We start from the raw sequence: 20,566 nt of genomic DNA on the forward strand, positions 1-20,566 counted from the left end.
GGAAGACAGAATGGTGGATTCGCTGTCGTGGAACAGAATAAAGAAAAAAGAATGAAAAGAAAGGAAGACAGCCTAAGAGACCTCTGGGACAATATTAAACGCAACAACATTCTCATTATAAGGGTCCCAGAACGAGAAGAGAGAGAGAAAGGACCCGAGGAAATATTTGAAGAGATTATAGTTGAAAACTTCCCTAACACGGTAAAGGAAATAGCCACCCAAATCCAGGAAGCACAGAGAGTCCCAGGCAGGATAAACCCAAGGAGAAACATGCCGAGACACGTAGTAATCAAATTGACGAAAATTAAAGAGAAAGAAAAATTATTGAAAGCAACAAGGGAAAAACGACATATAACATACAAGGGAACTCCCATAAGGTTAACAGCTGATTTCTCAGCAGAAACTCTACAAGCCAGAAGGGAGTGGCATGATATATTTAAAGTGATGAAAGGGAAGAACCTACAACCAAGATTACTCTTCCCGGCAAGGATCTCTTTCAGATTCAATGGAGAAATCAAAAGCTTTACAGACAAGCAAAAGCTAAGAGAATTCAGCACCACCAAACCAGCTCTACAACAAATGCTAAAGGAACTTCTCTAAGTGGGAAACACAGAGAAGAAAAGGACCTACAAAAGCAAACCCATAACAATTAAGAAAATAGTAATAGGAACATACATATCGATAATTACCTAGGAACATACATATCGATAATTACCTTAAACATGAATGGATTAAATGCTCCAACCAAAAGACACAGGCTCGCTGAATGGATACAAAAACAAGACCCATATATATGCCATCTACAAGAGACCCACTTCAGACCTAGGGACACATACAGACTGAAAGTGAAGGGATGGAAAAAGATATTCCATGCAAATAGAAATCGAAAGAAAGCTGGAGTAGCAATACTCATATCAGATAAAATAGACTTTAAAATAAAGAATGTTACAAGAGACAAGGACGGACACTACACAATGATCAAGGGATCAATCCAAGAAGAAGATATAACAATTATAAATATATATGCACCCAACATAGGAGCACCTCAATACATTAGGCAATTGCTAACAGCTATAAAAGAGGAAATCGACAGTAGCACCATAATAGTGGGGTACTTTAACACCTCACTTACACCAATGGACAGATCATCCAGACAGAAAATTAATAAGGAAACACAAACTTTAAATGACACAATAGACCAGATAGATTTAATTAATATTTTTAGGACATTCCATCCAATAACAGCAGATTACACTTTCTTCGTAAGTGCCCACGGAACATTCTCCAGGATAGATCACATACTGGGTCACAAATCAAGCCTCAGTAAATTTAAGAAAATTGAAATCATATCAAGCGTCTTTTCTGACCACAACGCTATGAGATTAGAAATCAGTTACAGGGAAAAAAACGTAAAGAACACAGACACATGGAGGCTAAACAATACATTACTAAATAACCAAGAGATCACTGAAGAAATCAAAGAGGAAATCAAAAAATACCTAAAGACAAATGACAACAAAAACACGACGATCCAAAACCTATGGGATGCAGCAAAAGCAGTTCTAAGAAGGAAGTTTATAGCAATACAAGCCTACCTCAAGAAACAAGAAAAATCCCATATAAACAATCTAACCTTACACCTAAAGGAACTAGATAAAGAAGAACAAACAAAACCCAAAGTTAGTAGAAGGAAAGAAATCATAAAGATCAGAGCAGAAATAAATGAAATAGAAACAAAGAAAACAATAGCAAAGATCAATAAAACTAAAAGCTAGTTCCTTGAGAAGATAAACAAAATTGATAAACCATGAGCCAAACTCATCAAGAAAAAGAGGGAGAGGACTCAAATCAATAAAATTAGAAATGAAAAAGGAGAAGTTACAGTAGACATCACAGAAATACAAAGCATCCTAAGAGACTACTACAAGCAACTCTATGCCAATAAAATGGACAACCTGGAAGAAATGGACAAATTCTTACAAAGGTACAATCTCCCAAGACTGAATCAGGAAGAAATAGAAAATATGAACAGACCAGTCACAAGTAATGAAATTGAAACTGTGATTAAAAATCTTCCAACAAACAAAAGTCCAGGACCAGATGGCTTCACAGGAGAATTCTATCAAACATTTAGAGAAGAGCTAACACCCATCCTTCTCAAACTCTTCCAAACAATTGCAGAGGAAGGAACACTCCCAAACTCATTCTATGAGGCCACCATCACCCTGATACCCAAACCAGACAAAGATACTACAAAAAAAGAAAATTACAGACCAATATCACTGATGAATATAGATGCAAATATCCTCAACAAAATACTAGCAAACAGATTACAACAACACATTAAAAGGATCATACACCATGATCAAGTGGGATTTAGGGATGCAAGGATTCTTCAATATATGCAAATCAATCAACGTGATACACCATATTAACAAATTGAAGAATAAAAACCATATGATCATCTCAATAGATGCAGAAAAAGCTTTTGACAAAATTCAACACCCATTTATGATAAAAACTCTCCAAAACGTGGGCATAGAGGGAACCTTCCTCACCATAATAAAGGCCATGTATTACAAACCCACAGCAAACATCATTCTCAATGATGAAAAACAAAGTATTTCCTCTAAGATCAGGAACAAGACAAGGATGTCCACTCTCACCTCTGTTATTCACCATGGTTTTGGAAGTCCTAGCCACGGCAATCAGAGAAGAAAAAGAAATAAAAGGAATACAAATTGGAACAGAAGAAGTAAAACTGTCACTGTTTGCAGATGACTACACATAGAGAATCCTAAAGATGCCACCAGAAAACTATTAGAGCTAATCAATGAATCTGGTAGAGTAGCAGGATACAAAATTAATGCACAGAAATCTCTTGCATTCCTATACACTAATGATATAAAATCTGAAAGAGAAATTAAGGAAACACTCCCATTTACCATTGCAACAAAAAGAATAAAATACCTAGGAATAAACCTACCTAAGGAGACAAAAAACCTGTGTGCAGAAAACTGTAAGACACTGATGAAAGAAATTAAAGATGATACAAAGAGGGGCTTCCCTGGTGGTGCATGGGTTGAGAGTCCGCCTGCCGATGCAGGGGACATGGTTTCGTGCCCTGGTCTGGGAGGATCCCACATGCCGTGAAGCGGCTGGGCCCATGAGCCATGGCCGCTGGGCCTGCGCGTCCGGACCCTGTGCTCCGTGACTGGAGAGGCCACAACAGTGAGAGGCCCGCGTACCGCAAAAAAAAAAAAAAAAAAGATGATACAAACAGATGGAGAGATATACCATGTTCTTGGATTGGAAGAATCAATATTGTGAAAATGACTATACTACCCAAAGCAATCTACAGATTCAGTGCAATCCCTATCAAATTACCGATGGCATTTTTTACCGAACTAGAACAAAAAATCTTAAAATTTGTATGGAGACACAAAAGACTCTGAACAGCCAAAGCAGTCTTGAGGGGAAAAAAAACAAACCTGGAGGAATCAGACTCCCTGACTTCAGACTATACTACAAAGCTACAGTAATCAAGACAATGTGGTACTGGCACAAAAACAGAAATATAGATCAATGGAACAGGATAGAAAGCCCAGAGATAAACCCACACGCCTATGGTCAACTAATCTATGACAAAGGAGGCAAGGATATACAATGGGGAAAAGACAGTCTCTTCAATAAGTGGTTCTGGGAAAACTGGACAGCTACATGTAAAAGAATGAAATTAGAATGCTCCCTAACACCATACACAAAAATAAACTCAAAGTGGATTAGAGACCTAAATGTAAGACTGGACACTATAAAACTCTTAGAGGAAAACATAGGAAGAACACTTTTTGACATAAATCACAGCAAGATCATTTTTGATCCACCTCCTAGAATAATGGAAATGAAAACAAAAATAAGCAAATGGGACCTAATGAAACTTAAAAACTTTTGCAAAGCAAAGGAAACTACAAACAAGACGAAAAGACAGCCCTCAGAATGGGAGAAAATATTTGCAAACAAATTAACAAAGTATAAACAGCTCATGCAGCTCAATATTAAAAAAACAAACAACCCAATCAAAAAATGGGCTGAAGACCTAAATAGAGATTTCTCCAAAGAAGACATACAGATGGCCAAGAAGCACATGAAAATCTGCTCAACATCACTATTAGAGAAATGCAAATCAAAACTACAATGAGGTATATCACCTCACATCAGAAAATCTACAAACAACAAATGCTGGAGAGGGTGTGGAGAAAAGGGAACTCTCTTGCACTGTTGGTGGGAATGTAAATTTATACAGCCACTATGGAGAACAGTATGGAGGTTCCTTAAAAAACTAAAAGTAGAATTACCATATGACCCAGTAATCTCACTACTGGGCATATAGCCAGAGAAAACCATAGTTCAAAAAGTCACATGCACCCCAAAGTTCATTGCAGCACTATTTACAATAGCCAGGTCATGGAAGCAACCTAAATGTCCGTCGACAGACGAATGGATAAAGAAGATATGGTACATACATACAATGGAATATTTCTCAGCCATAAAAGGGAATGAAATTGGGTCATTTGTAGAGACGTGGTTGGCTCTAGAGACTGTCATACAGAGTGAAGTAAGTCAGAAAGAGAAAACCAAATATCGTATATTAACACATATATGTGGAACCTAGAAAAATGGTACAGATGAACCGGTTTGCATGGCAGAAGTAGAGACACAGATGTAGAGAACAAACGTATGGACACCAAGGGGGGAAAGTGGCGGGGTGGGTGTGATGAATTGGGAGATTGGGATTGACATGTATACACTAATATGTATAAAATGGATAACTAATAAGAACCTGCTGTATAAAAAAATTCAATAAAATTCAAAAAGAATTATGGCAGATGGAAAATAAGTGTTGAGATTTAAGGAGAAAGAAGATTGTTGTGAGCTTGAATGAAACGGGACAGCTTTGGGGAAGGGTGGACCTAGACTATTTCTTAAAGATGGGGTAAAAATTGGGTTATTGAAGGAAGGGAGCCTCCGAGAGGAGGAATAGTATTTAAAAAGAGGCATAGAGACAATCACCGAACTCATGTTAAGTTGTCTTATCATAATATTTCTGTCGGTGATTGCATTTAAAATATCAATGTGTGTGTGTATATAGAGAAAGAAATCTGTTTGAAAAGTAAAATTTATATATAATATATGTAATCAGAGATACATATGTTATATATACATATGTGAGATGTATGACTTATTTTTCCTTATCCACAGAATTCAGCTACCATGTATATATAAATAAACTTATTTTATTAACCAGAAAAAAAAAAAGGCCTAGAGATAAAGATTACAGTCAGTCAGTGATCGGGAAGAAGTTGCGTCAGCCATTCTTGTTCTAGATGGGAGCCAAGTATGTTGCTTGTCAAGATTTTGCTGGTGGCCTCCTGCCCTGTAATAGAACTGCTCGTACCCCTTGGAGCCTGTTTCGTGGCAATGTCGTGGTGGCATTACCTTGGTTTTGCATTGGGGAGAGATGGCCAGTGACACCTACCTCCTGAGCCTGGGTGACTGCAAAGAAAGGTGGTTCTGTCAACTAAATGGAGGGCATGGAAAGCTTGTTTCACATGAGTAACCCTTTAGTGGAGGTGGCACAGATTCATCCAGGTAATACCCTTGGCACCTAGAAGAGTGCTTGCACGGAATAGGTGCTCGAAACATAACTTTTTCAGTGAATTGTTCAGTGAATGAATGTGAATAAAGATAGGGAAAAGAGGAATGGTAATGGAATTTTTCCACTCCCTGATGGTTGGATGCTTTTGTAATGTCTTGCCTTTTTGTGCAAATCATCTCTTCATTGGTCTAAACATCTCTGGTTTTTCCCATTCCCTTCTTCTTTTTTTTTTAATTGAGGTAAAATACAATAACAGTAAAACTTACTATCTTAACCATTTTTAAATGCACAATTCAGTAGTACTAAGTACATTCGTATTGTGCATTTTCCACTCTTCATAGATGGTTTTGAGTTTCCTTTTCAACTTGGTCACTTATCTCTGAATGCACTTGGATATGTCACCTGGTACACAGTAGCGCATGTCTGATTGAATCTTCTGAGAGGAGCTGAGGCGTGTCATCTCTTAACTGTGGACATTGTAATCCTGTTTGGAAATCTGGTCACCATTTGACTCACATTATCTAATAAGCAAGTTATTCTTTGTCATAGACCAGCTAACAGGTCTTTCCCATTCTTTAGTGTAGTGCTTTCTGTATCTTCCTATTCAGTTTCATATGTGAAATCTGGCTCCTCTTACTAGACTGTTGGGGATTGCTTTCTTCTTTGTTCGTATTTTTCACTTGTTGGCTTCACTTACCAGTTTTGCTCAGGATGCCTTCATAATAGTTGGATTAGTTCATTAGCAACCTGCAAAAATTACATCTCTAACTATAAAAATTGCCCATATCTCCCAATTCTTCAACCTATTCACAAGGATATTGTTATTAGTGACATTTTCAAAAATGCCTTTTTGAAATCTTCATATATCTGGTTGCATTTCTCTGATCTGCTGCTGTTCTTACTATTGCTGTTGTTGTTTTTATTCACAGAAGTATAAAGTTTCCCAGTGAATTTTTACGTGTTCCTAGTAATTTTTACTTCTTTTAAAGTAGTCATATACCATCCACTTAATCAGTCCTTGACTTTTGTTTGTCCAGTATATGACTGATGTAATTTTCTTTATTTCTCTTTTTGAGAAGCAAGACAACTGTCCCTTTTAATCTTTTTTTATATAACAGCTTTCTTATGATACAATTCACATACTATACAACTAATCCATTTAATTCAGTGGTTTTTAGTATATTCACTGATATATGTGACTGTCACCACAGTCAGTTCTAGAACATCTTCATCACCTCAGAGACGCCATTCCTTTAGCTCTCATTCCCCCATCTCCCATATTCCTTAGTTCTAAGCAACTGCTAATCTCCTTTCTGTCTCTGTATGCCTTTCATCTTTAACACCTGTCTTCTACTGTGGGATTTCCCAGATGTTAATGAGAATGGTTTTACTAATTCTCCAAGTCTCCAAGTGTACAGTTCATCTGGTTAGGAGACATGAATTCATTTAGAACAACTAGATACTTATTCCTCTGTCTTAAACAAATTTGTTTTACCCTCTCTGATCTGAAAAGTACTTTTCTGAATTTATTCACTGAACATATATTTGAATGCCTTCTATAAGCAAAGCTTTATGCTTAAATGAGTAACATGGATTCTGCTCTCATGAAGTTTATGTCTAGAAAAACATTCCCATTCCTAATTGTCAACAGACATTTCAAAAATATGTGTGAGGTGTTTTCCTGAACGCTGGAATTGTAAAGGGGAATAAGAGGCTGTTGTGAAAGGGAGACTATACTACGGTGTGTTAAATGCCATAATAACATATAAGATATCGTGGGGACAAAGTAGAATATTCAGGTCTGTCAAGGACTAGGGGTTGTCAGACCCTACAAAAGAGGCCTATCTTGCAGGTTTGTTCAGTAGTTTCGTAGTTAAATGACCAACATAGGGAATAGTATGTTTAAAGGCCTTGACAGTTTTTTGAAAACAATATTCTTGCTCAAGTGTCAAGTTTAATAGAGGGCTTAGCAAGAGAAGAAGTGGGTTGGTATTCTGTTATGGAGGGCTTTGAATGTACTACAAGGGAGTTTTGGCTTTTTTTTTGGTGGCATTAGGTTTTTGAGAAGGTGAGTAATATGATCAGGTCTTTTCATTACCATATATTATAAGCAGTAAAATGGTAGCTGGATTTGCAGAAAACCGTTGTTAGGGAACCAAGTGTTAGAAGTTATTATAGCATGAACAGTCTAGATGAGATGTTAGAATCCTCAGCATAAATAGTGGCACAGGAAATGAAAAGAAGAGGTTGAAATTCAGACTAACAAAGAATGGATGGCATTCTTTTAAGTATTTATTATGGTACAAATATTGAAAAAAGTCAAAAATCACTCTCAGCTTTCTATTGTAAAAGAAAAGACACTCTGGAAAAGTAAAGGGTTTGGGTTGGAAGGATAATGAGTTCAATTTTATATTATTTTGTGGGACCTCATGTGAGGTAGCTGTGAAAATCTGAGACTCATAAACTAAGCAAGGACTTTTAATGAGTATTTAGAAAAACACCATAGAGATGTTTGGAGAAAAAGACATACATAGTATCACCCAAGAAAAGGGTACAGATAAAGGAGGAGGATTAAAACAAAATAGTGGGAAAGAGAGCATGTCTATGGATAAACTAGTGGAATAGACTGGAAATGAGGAAAACTGGGGAAGTGCAGTATTATGAAAAACCAGGGGGCAAAAGGGCTGAGCTTATATAGAAATATTGAGTTGGGTAAGAGCTGGCAGAAGGTATTTAAGATTTGCTTACAAATTATGTAGAGGGTTGTATAATGTAGGTTCTTGATAATTGAATGTTCATAAATGGAATGGATTTTGTGGAGCTCTTCTGTTGATATTGTGTGTGTGTGAAGGCTGTTTTTTTAGAGCAGTTTTCGGTGCACAGCAAGATTGAGAGAAAGGTACAGAGATTTCCCATATACCCCCTGCCCCCGCACATGCACAGCTTTCTGCATTATTAACATCCCCCACCAGAGTGGTGCATTTGTTATAATCAGTGAACCTACATTGACACCTCCTTATCACCCAAAGTCCATAGTTTACATTAGGGTTCACTTTTGGTGTTGTACATTCTATGGGTTTGGATAAATGTACAATGACATATATCTACCATTATAGTATCATTCAGGGTATTGTCACTGCCCTTAAGATTCTCTGTGGTCTGCTTCCCTCCCTGCCCCCAACCCCTGGCCATAAAGTTTTAATATATAAAATAAAAGGGATTACTTAAGCTTAGAACATAAGACTTGAAAAATTTTACACTGAAGGTGGCTTTTTTTTAATCCATGTATTTGCAGTTCCCAAATGAAAATATTATTAAGGAATTTCTAATTTCCCTATTTCTCTGCTTTTGCCACAGATAATTGGCCTTTTGAATGTTTTTACACCACAGAAATCCCTAGAAGAATTTCAAGATGTGTAAGTGTGATAATTAAAATTTTGTTAATACATTGTTCTTCGATTGTTACTGTATACTTCAGCTGTCATATTTTTTCACCCGTGAAGTTACATTGTCATGGAGCTCATGGATGCAAATCTTTGTCAAGTGATTCAGATGGAACTAGATCATGAAAGAATGTCCTACCTTCTCTATCAGATGCTGTGTGGAATCAAACACCTTCACTCTGCTGGAATTATTCATCGGGTTAGTAGAAAAAACTATCATATTCTTTTGCTAATCATAGAGGTATAATTCATGTAACATAAAATTTACCATCTTAAAGTGTACAATTCAATGATATTTAGTGCGTTCACAACATTGTGCAACCACTCCCGATACCAGATTTCAAAATATATTCATTGCCCCAAAAGAAAACTGCCTACCCATTAGGCAGTAGCTCCTCATTCCCCTCTCACCCCAACCCCTGGCATATACCAGTCTGCTTTCTGTGTCCATGGATATACCTCTTCTGGATGTTTCATATAGGTGGAATCATACAATATATGACCTTTTGTGTCTGGTTTCTTTAACTTAGCATAGTGTTTTCAAGTTCACCCATATTGAAGCATATATCAGTAGTTCATTCCTTTTTATGACTGATTAATATTCTGTTGTATGTATTTACCACATTCTGTTTATCCATTCATCCATTCATGGGCATTTGGGTTATTTCCACCTTTTAGCTTTTGTGGATAGTGCTGTTATGAACATTAAGGTACAGGTATTTGTTTGAGTTCCTGTTTTCAGTTCTTTTGGGTATCTACCTTGGAGTTGAATTGCGGGGTCATATTTAACTTTCTGAGGAACGAACAAACTGTTTTCCACAGTGGGTACACCATTTTACATTCCCAGCAACAGTGCATGAAAGTTCCATCTTCCCCAAATCTTTGCTAATACTTAATGACTTTTTCATTCTAGCCATTAACTAGTGAGTATGAAGTGGCATCTCATTGTGGTTTTGACTTGCATTTCTCTAATGACATTGAGCATCTCTTCATGTTTGTTGGATGTTTATATATCTTCTTGGGAGAAATGTCTATTCAAGCTCTGCCCATTTTTTAATTGAGTTGTTTGTCTTTGTTGTTGAGTTATTAGAGTTCTTTATATATTCTGAATACTAGACCCTTATCAGATAAGTAATTTGTAAATATTTTCTCCGAATTTGTATGTTGTTTTTTTCACTTCCTTGATCTCCTTTGATATGTAGATGTTTTTACTTTTCATGAAAATCAGTTTATTTTTTCTTTGGTTGCTTGTCCTTTTAGTGTCATATGTAAGACTCTATTGTGAAATCTGAGGTCATTAAGATTCACCCTTAGTTTTCCATCAAGAGTTTTATAGTTTTGGCTCTTACATTTAGGTCTTTGACCCATTTTGAGTTAATTTTTGTATATGGTATGAGATAAGGTGCCAACTTCATTCTTTCACTTGTGGAAATCCAGTTATCCCAGCATCATTTATTAAAGAGACTATTGTTTTCTAATTGAATGGTCTTGGCACCCTTATTGAAATTCAGTTGGCCGTAGACATATGGTTTTATTTTTGGACTCCTAGTTCTCTATTCCATTGGTCTTTGTGTCTGTGCTTATATCAGTACCACATTATTTTGATCACTGTAGCTTTGTAGTAAATTTTGAAATGGGAAAGTGTGAGTCTACCAACTTTATTCTTTCTCAATATCATTTTGACTATTCAGGGCCCCTTGTGATTCCACATGAATTTGAGTATCAGCTTTTCCATTTCTGCAGAAAAGTCCATTGGAATTTTAATAAGGGTTTCATTGACTGTACATTGCTTGGGTAGTTTTGCCATCTTAACTATATTTAGTATTCAGATTCATGAACACAGGATGTCTTTCCATTTACTTAGGTTGTATTAGTCTGTTTGGGGTACCATAACAAAATACCACAGACTGGGTGGCTTTAAAAACAGAAATTTATTTTCTCACAGTTTGGGAGGTTAGAAGTCCAGGACCAAGGTGCAAATAAATTCAGTTTCTGGTGAAATCTCTCTTCCTGGCTTGGAGATAGCTGCCTTCTTGCTGTGTCCTCACATGCCCTTTCCTCTGTGCATGCAGGAAGAGAGAGCAAGCTCGGTGTCTTTTTCTTTTCTATAAGGACATCAGTTCTTTTGTATTGGGGTCCCACCCTCATGACTTCATTTAACCTTAATTACCTCCATAAGGGCCTGATCTCCAAATACAGTCACATTAGGGGTCTTTTACCTATGATGAAAAATATGCCTTTATCTTAGATCAGGCTGTTTGGGAAACAAACTCAAGGATGGAGATATATTGACATGTAAGCAGTTTAATGGGGAGTCCCCTCAGGATCAACACCTGTGGGGAGTAAAGGAAGTAAAAAATAGACATAGGGGAGAAATTGGATGCAATCACTCTAGAGGCCTCAACTGGTGACTCAAGCAGACCTTGGTCTTGGAGAGCAGACTTTGGAAAAAGTGGCTCTCTGTGGCTGAGGGCATTTCCTGGAGAGAGATTTGCTGAAAACTGTCAGTAGTCAACACTGCCAGCCCCTGGAAGAAAGAGTGCCTCAGTCCTAAACCCAGGCTCAGAGCAGGTATCACAGCACCCACCATAGGCCACCCCTGGTGCCATTTGTTCCTACTTCTTTCATACTGTAAGCTCTGGAAACTGTTTTCCCAGGATTTTATTTGATGTCTGTTCCTTGAGCAAGTTCCAAGAAGTTTAATGGGATAAACCATAGCACCCATTTCTGTAGCTGGTCTTGAGGCCATAATTGATACTCACCTCTGTGCTCTACTCCTAAATTCCCCTTACCCTTACCTACCCTCTCTGCTTGCCTGAGATTACTTGCTTGATAAAATAACCTGAGCTCTCATCCTTTAGGGGTTCAGTACAAGTCAGGATGGGGGATGGAGTTCCACATATTTGCTCAGAGATCCAAGCTAAGCTGTATAAGCCTCCAGCATCTAGATAGTTGCTGGTCCCTGTGTCAGGGGAAGAAAAAGCTGGGTGGAATGTACTGGGTCTAAGGCCATGGGCAGAACTAGTCATAAGGACCTGCCTAATTGTAAGGGAACTGGGAAATGGGGGGAGGCAGTCTTCAGAATGGTTTGTGCCATTCTGCTCTGCTTATCAAGCATTCCTTTGCTTCCTTTATTCCACACCTAGTACCTAGTCACTCCCTCCTTAGGGAAGATAACCCAGAGTCCTAGCCTATCAAGGCATTTAGTGCTAAGTGATACATAGTAATCTCTACATTAATCCAGATATTTCTTCTTTTGGTCCAGAAATATTAGAACTAAAATGACCAAATTATCTGGTCACTTGCATCTCCTCCCCCTCCCCCCATTCCCTAGATGTGGTGGTCAAACAGGGTCAGGGTAACTACAATAAACAATCCCATTTGGGAAATTGAAAAATGCAGTCGTTATTTATTTGTAATTTGTAATTCTGTTGTGTAGACATTGTTAGCGTTCTTTTGCCCTTGTGGTGGGGAAGACTACTCCTTGATTAGGCCCTGAATCTGATCTCTGCAAGGAGCACTCTGTCCACTCTTCTCTGTGGTACCTGGCTCCACCCTGTGGAGAGTCTTTTCTGCTAGCCTTCTTGAGTATATCTGAAGTGGGTATTGGAAAGTGTGTTCTCATTGGGGGCTGCCCCTGTTTCACAGGTTCCTATCTGTTAAAGATTGGAGGCCCAAGTGTCACTTTAAGACAGTCCTTAACCTGGACGCTATTGACATTTTGGATGAATAATTCTTTCTTTTGAGGGGCTGTCCTGTACATTGTAGAAAGTTTAGCAGCATTCCTGGCCTTTACCCATGAGATGCCAGTAGTACTCCCCAATTGTGACAACCAAAAATGTCTTTAGACATTGACAAATATCCCCTGGGAACAAAATTGCCCTGATTTGAGAACCATTGTTTTAAGGCTAGAACAGTCACAGCCTTAAGGAGTTCTTTTTTTTTAAATGGTACATCTCTCTTAGAAACTCAGGAGACTTCTTATGTTTTTAATTACAGTTCTTTTCAAAGCACATCTGGTAGCTCACTGGCTCTATATTCTTGGACTTAATGTCTGCCTTTATGTTTTTAGGCCTCTGTTGGCAAGTCTGAGGTATTTTCATCAATTGAAAGATTTTTCAGGTCTTCATCCATCAAAGGCTTTCAGAATTGTTATGTGAAAATGGTGCATTAGAAACAAATTCAAGATATCAGTGGCTTACAACAACATTTATTGCTTGCTCAGGGGTCTGCAGGTTGGCTGTGTGGCACTGCTCCAGATCATGGGATCAGGTTCAGGGTTTGTTTCATGTCCAGGTTTTAGCATCCAGGCTGAAGGAGTGCCTCCCTGGGGCACATCCTTTTCTTATGGTGAAAGAAGGGCAAGAGCCAAGCTAAATCAGTCAAGCACATCTAAAACTTCTCTTCAGATTTGATGAACATCACATTTCCTCACATTCCATTGGCCAGAATTACTGTGTAGGCCCATCAATAAGGTGAAGAAGTATATTGGGTTAGGAGGCGGAGATATTTGCTGAGCAACCCGCTATTTTTTCTTTTTTTTTTTCTTTTTGAAAGGTCTAGTAGCATTTAGCTTTCCCAGAATGGCAAGGCCTTGAAATTCTAGATTCTCTGTTCCCTTTTATTTCTTCTTGTGAAGTGGCCAATTCTTTGATTTGTAGCCAGTAGCCACCTATACCCACTACTAAAGTTTTGCTTTTCAATCTCCTTCTAGAGCAGGGGTCAGCAGACTTTTTTGTAAAGGCAAGCCCAGATAGTATATATCTTAGGTTTTGCAGATAAGATACAGTCTCTGTTACAGCTTCTCAACTTTATCATAGTAACACAAAAGCAGCCATAGACAGTAGGTAATGAGAGTGTGACTGTGTTCTGATAAAACTTTCTTGACAAAAACAGGCAGGCATTAATTTGCCAACCCCTGTTCTAGAGCTCAAGTTCATTATGCAAGTGCTGTGCCTTCCAGGTTATTGTAGGTGACAGTGTCATGAAATGTCTTGCTACTCTATAAGCTGGATCACCTTTCCAACCTTTGATATTAGTTTCCCTGCTGCCTGCTGCTCAACTACTAAGCTGTGATCCTGTGTTTATAATAGTAACACTGTACTCCTGTCATCAATTTCAGTGTTAGTCAGAATAGACTAGTATAACGGAAAACATTCTTAGGTGTCTCTTTTACTCTCACACTACTACCATAATGCTTCTCACACCAGATGTGAGGTAGTTTTTCCCACACCAAACAGTTCTCAGATTCTCTGGACACCAGCCTGGGTATCCTACAATTTTACTCAATTCCAGGTAGACACTGTCTACCTGGAAATAGCCTCAGATCCCCCAGGTTAAGGGCTCAGTCCCACAAGACTGCCCCAACTTCAAATGCCAATCATAATCCCAGGCTATAATTTGGAGGTTCCCACAACCGCCTCCTCAGATTCAGTTAATTTGCTAGAGTGCCTAACAGAACTCAGGAAAACATTTTACTTTCTGGATTACTGGTTAATTACAAAGGATGTAACTCAGGAACAGCCAAATGGAGAGATGCATAAGGCAAAGTATGTGGGAAGGTGCACGGAGCTTCCGAGCCCTCTCTGGGTGCACCACTCTCCCAGCACCTCCATGTGTTTACCGGAAGCTCTCTGTATCAGTCCTTTTGGGTTTTTATGGAGGCTTCATTACATAGGCGTGATTGATTAAATCTTTGGCCATTGGAGATTGAACTCAGTCTCTAGCCCCTCTCCCCTCCCAGGTGGTCTGGGGGCCTGTGGGACTGAAAGTTTTAACACTCTAATTATTTTGTTGGTTCCCTGGCAACCAGGCTCATCCTTTGGAACTTTCCAGAAGTAACCTCATTAAGTCAACTCTGGTGTAGTTGAAAGGTACTTCTTATGAATAACAAAAAGCACTCCTTTCACCTTTATTGCTCTTATCACTTAGGAAATTCCAAGGGTTCTAGGAGCTCTGTGCCAGTAATTGGGGCAATGACCAAATATGGTTTTCTTATTATAAATCACAATATCACAACTAGGTTATTAACAAATAAACACTTGAGTTTTCAGTGGCTTAACACAACCAAGGTTTATCTCCCACAGTATGTGTCCAGTACAGGTCCTAGTGGGATGAGGACTCTGCCATACATAGATGCTCAGCAGCTCAATATCTAGAATGTTACTAGTCACCAAAGCAGGGCAAGAGACAAAAGGATGTTATGCACTGGCCCTTCTATTCTTGATTCCCACTCACATCCCATTGACTAGAATTAATCACAGGCTGGAAAAATGTGGGAGAGAAGGTGGAATATTGTTAGTCCACTACTTCTGTCACACATTCATACAAGTTCAGTTATTCTTCACAGGTATAGATAGCAACGCAACTTAAACATCTGTAGAAAGGTACATCTTGATATGCAAGGATGAATTTAGATGATATTCTTTTTTGACAGTTTCTTTTCCTTAACAAGATGTCTATTTTTTAAAAATTGCATTTTGTTCTTAATCTTTCCAAAATAAAGTGTTTAAGGTTGAAATCTTATTTCTAGACTAGAATGCAGTAGTATGAAGAGCCATTAATCACTAACCAACACTATAGACATTGAAATAGTATCAAGGCTCATAATATTTATTTTTGAACACGCAGTGTTACTTTGCAGAGATATTATATTTTGGAAATAGTGACAACGTATTTACAGGATAGCAATAATGAAAAATTTCATTTTCTGTTTCAATAAACCTGTTGATACCTATTTTTAATTTGATAAAACCTATAGATTACATATCGCCTAACCCATCCATGATTGCATATCAAAATATGCTAAAGACAGCATACATGCTTCTCTGGATATAGACATTACAAAAGTAATTATTTCAGGCCAGCTTTATTTTGTGTTACATCAATCACTGGTATTCAATGTATGTGAATCATACTCCTGCTTTCTTTGGTCTCTTGGTTCATAATAGAATTCATGGGAGCTAACAAGTTCATGGGTTGAACTTGAAGCCATGAGTGTTTATGCTGCTGCCTTTTAATGATCGTAGCACAGAATTCCTTGAGGTTGGGTTCAGGTGGGAAATTCTTCACAAAGACATCATTTGGTAGCATCAACAGCAAGTAATTTTATGGATTAGTGGCACCAAGACAATGGTGTCCTACCTCAACTGGCAGTCAAAAATTTTATGAACAAATTTGTACGATTTCGGGTGGGAAATCAGTGATGGAAGGACTGACTTCGATCCTTTAGAGTTGAACGTCTGCCAGTTTGAAAGGTCAAGTGACATGTGCTTGGGTTGACATAGAATGGCCCATTGTTGGTATATAGTATCTATATAAAGCTTGTTTTGACTTTAAAATGGGATCTTTTAAAAGCTGGTAATTTAGTATACAAGTGCATATAAATGCTAACTTTATGATTCTCTCTTACTTTTACTGTTATAGTTCTTACATGAGCTTTGAGATGCCTTTCCAAATTGCTTTCACACCACTTGATTGAAAGTTTCTAGCTAATCATAATTTCTAGCAAATAAAGCATTACTAACTTCTAATAACTGTATATATTCATAAATTAAAAATGCCATCAAGCTAATTTCTCAGATTTGCCTATTATGATGAATCTGTTCAGTGATAACAGTGAGAAAAATGAACAGTAACCATGAATTGTTTTATAAGTGATCTCATAACTTGTGGACTGCAAAATATTTGTTTATGTCATAGCAGCCATTTTTTTAATTTTTATTTTTGAAGGACTTAAAGCCCAGTAATATAGTAGTAAAATCAGACTGCACTTTGAAGATTCTTGACTTTGGACTGGCCAGGACTGCAGGAACTAGTTTTATGATGACACCTTACGTAGTGACTCGCTACTACAGAGCACCTGAGGTCATCCTAGGGATGGGCTACAAAGAAAACGGTCAGCAAACACTATTTACTTGAAATACTGTTCTGATTTATTTGCTTTTGTTTATCACATTTCTTATGTAAATACTTAAATTGAAGTGCATAGAGTTAAATGTATCGCTGTATGAAATGATGTTTATCAGGAGTTTGAAAGTAACTACAAATTCTGTCATAAATGTTTGGAAAAACTTGGGGCCCCTGTTTATTTAAATACAAATACATAATCATCAACACTACCATTAGAAAAAGAATTTGTTGCCATGGCCCCTGTAACAGAATATATACCATTTTCTTGCCTGTAACTTGAAAATGAGCATTCTAACATGGGTTCAAGAAATCTTAAGTTTGCATTAATGATATTTGCACACTTGACATTAAAGTTAATAGCAGTAGCACTTAGTGCAGACTTTAAGGGCTGCAATAAAGCCATTCTGCATAGCTGATGGATAATTAATTTAAGGTTGCCTTTCAGAGAAAACAATGTTTCATCAAAGACCTTGTGTCCAGCCTTAAAGAAATGGCATTATTATGTGCGAGTATAGTCAATTGTATGTATCAGCATTAGAATCAAGGTTGAAGAACATTATCAGGCATGTAGTTCATGAATTTAAAAAAAATTATGCATAAATATACATATATTTATACTTAAGAAATTTTGTTGAATCTCAGTCATTTAAGAGATGAATAAGTCTACACAGGATTTTATTGACTTAAACTATAACTTTTTAAATGTGGTAACTTAATCCAAAATACTTACTAGAATAGGACCTAGACATTTTTTCTAGCAAAGAATCTAAAACAACAGTTCACTTTGAATCAGGAAACTGTATCAAGTCAATTTTTGGGATTCTTTTTTATAAAAGATAACATTGAACTGAGGATTTTAGCTTAATTTTCTTTTCTGAGCTCATTAAAAACACTTTAAATATTTACTACTATTCTTTTGTTCTTAAATAAACATGCTGTTGTCTTACTCTTTATCTAAAATTGCCTTATACCCTGTAAAACCCAGTGAGTTAGATTTAGTATTAGACTCTTTTTTTTTTTTTTTTTTTTTTTTGAGAATTGCTGCTTTAAGTGACCGGCGTGAAGATTGTTTTTGTATTTGCTGTAAAACCATTGATTGTCACAGATAATGTATAATGTGGCACTCTCTCTTATAATTGTGATCTTGGGAGCTCCCTACCAGAAATTAGCACCAAGAATAACTGTCATGTAAAGAATTGACATGCTTTCCTTTCTTAGGTAAGAATTATATAGATCTACCTTATTGCCTTTTTTTTTTCTTTTTTTGGGCCCCAGGAAACTGAGTCAAATGTAATGCTTAATTATGATAACTACATTAGCCAGCAAGGTTAAACATAAGAACTTCTGCCTTTTATTAACACCTTTCACCCACCCCCACCTGTTTTAACAACTTTATTTTATATGTCTTTTATTGAAAGCCGGCTCAAAGCTTTTTGTAAAGTGTGAGATAATGGAATATATTTAAACTGCCAAATAGACTGAGCAGTTAGACCCTGTAAAACTTGCTTTATGTATGAATCAGGCTTATCATATTCTGAGGAAAGTCTTCATTATCCCAGACAGTATCTTCTCTCATGCTTGCAGCTTTTGAAATCTGTTTTAAGATGTTTTTCTTAAGATTATGTACATAAGTTGTGTCCTGAATATTTAACTAAAGCTTGCTATTCTCTATAAAGTCCACAGGGAAAAATTATTTTCATAGATTTTTGCCAAAAAATGAAAACCCTGGAAAAAATTTTTCTCTGAACTGATTTATGAATGTTAACTTTTCCTCTAAAATTTTATTCTTGAAAGTTGAACTATGCCATAAATATAAAAAGATTTGTATGTATTTTAATGTGAAATTTTAGAGAAACTTTAGTTCCACAGGATTTCTAAAATTTGTTCCTAATCTAGCTCCTAAAATTCTGTAATGAACTGGCAGTCTCCTTATGAGTGTATTAGAAAGTACTGACTTTAAGTTCCCAAGTCCTCCTGTATTTAGGTAAAGGATATATTTCTAACATCTATTCCTGCCCTTTTCTTCTTTTGCTATTAGAGAATTGGGGCCTTCAAACTTCAAAAACAAATGCAAGTTTCTAAAGCTTTCCTTTCAAATTGCTCATTCTCCTCTTGTATTAAACTGCAAGCACCTACTCTTTTTGTCTGATTTTCAAACCCAAAGATATAAAATGTCAGGGTATGTGGTTAGTTTTAATGAAACAGGTGGAGGTCCTCAAATTGCCCATTTCTATGTCTAGCAGATTCTTTTCAGTATTGACTAGAGCTCTCATTTAAAGTTGACAAGGGTCATGGGACTTCCCTGGTGGTCCAGTGGTTAAGACTCCGCATTTCCACCGCAGGGGGCACGGGTTTGATCCTGGTCGGGGAACTAAGATCCTGCATGCTGCGGGGCCAACAAAAAAAAAGAAAAAAATTAAAGTTGGCAAGGGTCAGTAAGTCTACTAGGAGACTCTGTAGATAATAAATCTTTGGGAAATCTCATACTGTATTCAGCCAAAACCAACTTCTTAAACCAAAAGCGTTTTGGTTCTATGGGTTTAAAACACTTTAGGTGGAAAACATGAAATATACTTCTTTTACTAAGTTTTTTTAATTGATTATTTGTTCGTTCTCTATGCACTTGTTCCTTTTGGAATAGTAGAGTAAATGCAGCACGGTGTTGCCAAGGAGAAAAATGACCTTCAATTCAGAGTAAACATAGCACCTCTCAAAACGAATTTATTAACTCCAACTTGAAAATTTCTGAAGAGCTTTAGATTAACTTTTAAACTGTAATTATTCATAGAAACATTGTTTCTGTTAAGTATTTTAATATACTAGATTATTTCTGCTCATGCTTTTTTCTTTTATTTGATTTAAAGAGAGAGTATAATGCACAGTTGAACCTCAAAATAGTACAAAGATTTTATTTTTTAAATTTTGCTACCTCATGTACATTTGCAGCCTTACTTATAAGATTTGTGTTTGGTTCTTTTTCATATTTTATAAATAAATTTTCAGGGGCAAAATGTGTAGGTTTTTTAAATTATGTGATTTCTGTGCATAGCTCTCACTTTAAATTAGATATGTAGTTAAAACGCCACACTTCACATTTGCTTTTGTGAATCAAAGCCTTTTGACAAATATTTTGTGTTTTAAATTATTCCATTAGCTAAAATTAAAATCACTTTTTTCTTTTGGTGATGTTTTGCAGTTTTTATATAATGCAGTCATATTATGCTTCTTTGATTTTAACGACCTTTTGCTTTGCTTTTCCTTCTTTTGTGCTGCAAACATATAGTGGATTTATGGTCTGTGGGGTGCATTATGGGAGAAATGGTTTGCCACAAAATCCTCTTTCCAGGAAGGGACTGTATCCTTGTGCTGCTGCAGCAGTTTAATTAGTTAGGTGATGAACTTCCTTATGTTTTCTAATGAAAATGAATATAGTGTACATTCATACATGTGGGTTTTTTTAAACAGACGTAAAGTTTGTGGCTGTTATAGTTCAAAAATTGTTGAGATACGAAGCTGAAATGTTTGTAGGCTGCATCTGGCAGTAGGAAATACAGTC

The 20,566-nt window shown here is 36.9% G+C and overlaps 1 protein-coding gene across 5 annotated transcripts in view; it reads left to right on the forward strand.

The window, feature by feature from the left end:
- MAPK8 (mitogen-activated protein kinase 8) overlaps positions 1-20,566 on the forward strand; it is a 102,041-nt gene that overhangs the window by 70,505 nt on the left and 10,970 nt on the right. For 4 of the 5 annotated variants that reach the window (XM_089897803.1, XM_022564509.2, XM_022564511.3 and 1 more), the window contains 3 exons: positions 9,014-9,072; positions 9,160-9,298; positions 16,831-16,996. In XM_089897803.1, coding sequence (XP_089753929.1) covers positions 9,170-9,298; positions 16,831-16,996 — 295 coding nt within the window. In that variant the 5' untranslated portion in view covers positions 9,014-9,072; positions 9,160-9,169. Of the gene's footprint in view, positions 1-9,013; positions 9,073-9,159; positions 9,299-16,830; positions 16,997-20,293; positions 20,366-20,566 lie in introns of all 5 variants that reach the window. The other variant, XM_022564510.3, reaches the window with a different exon arrangement.

The sequence above is a fragment of the Delphinapterus leucas genome, chromosome 16, assembly GCF_059928025.1.
Source record: "Delphinapterus leucas isolate spDelLeu-1000000601 "Yukka" chromosome 16, BTC_Dleu_Yukka2, whole genome shotgun sequence".
In the NCBI taxonomy this organism is placed as follows: domain Eukaryota; kingdom Metazoa; phylum Chordata; class Mammalia; order Artiodactyla; family Monodontidae; genus Delphinapterus; species Delphinapterus leucas.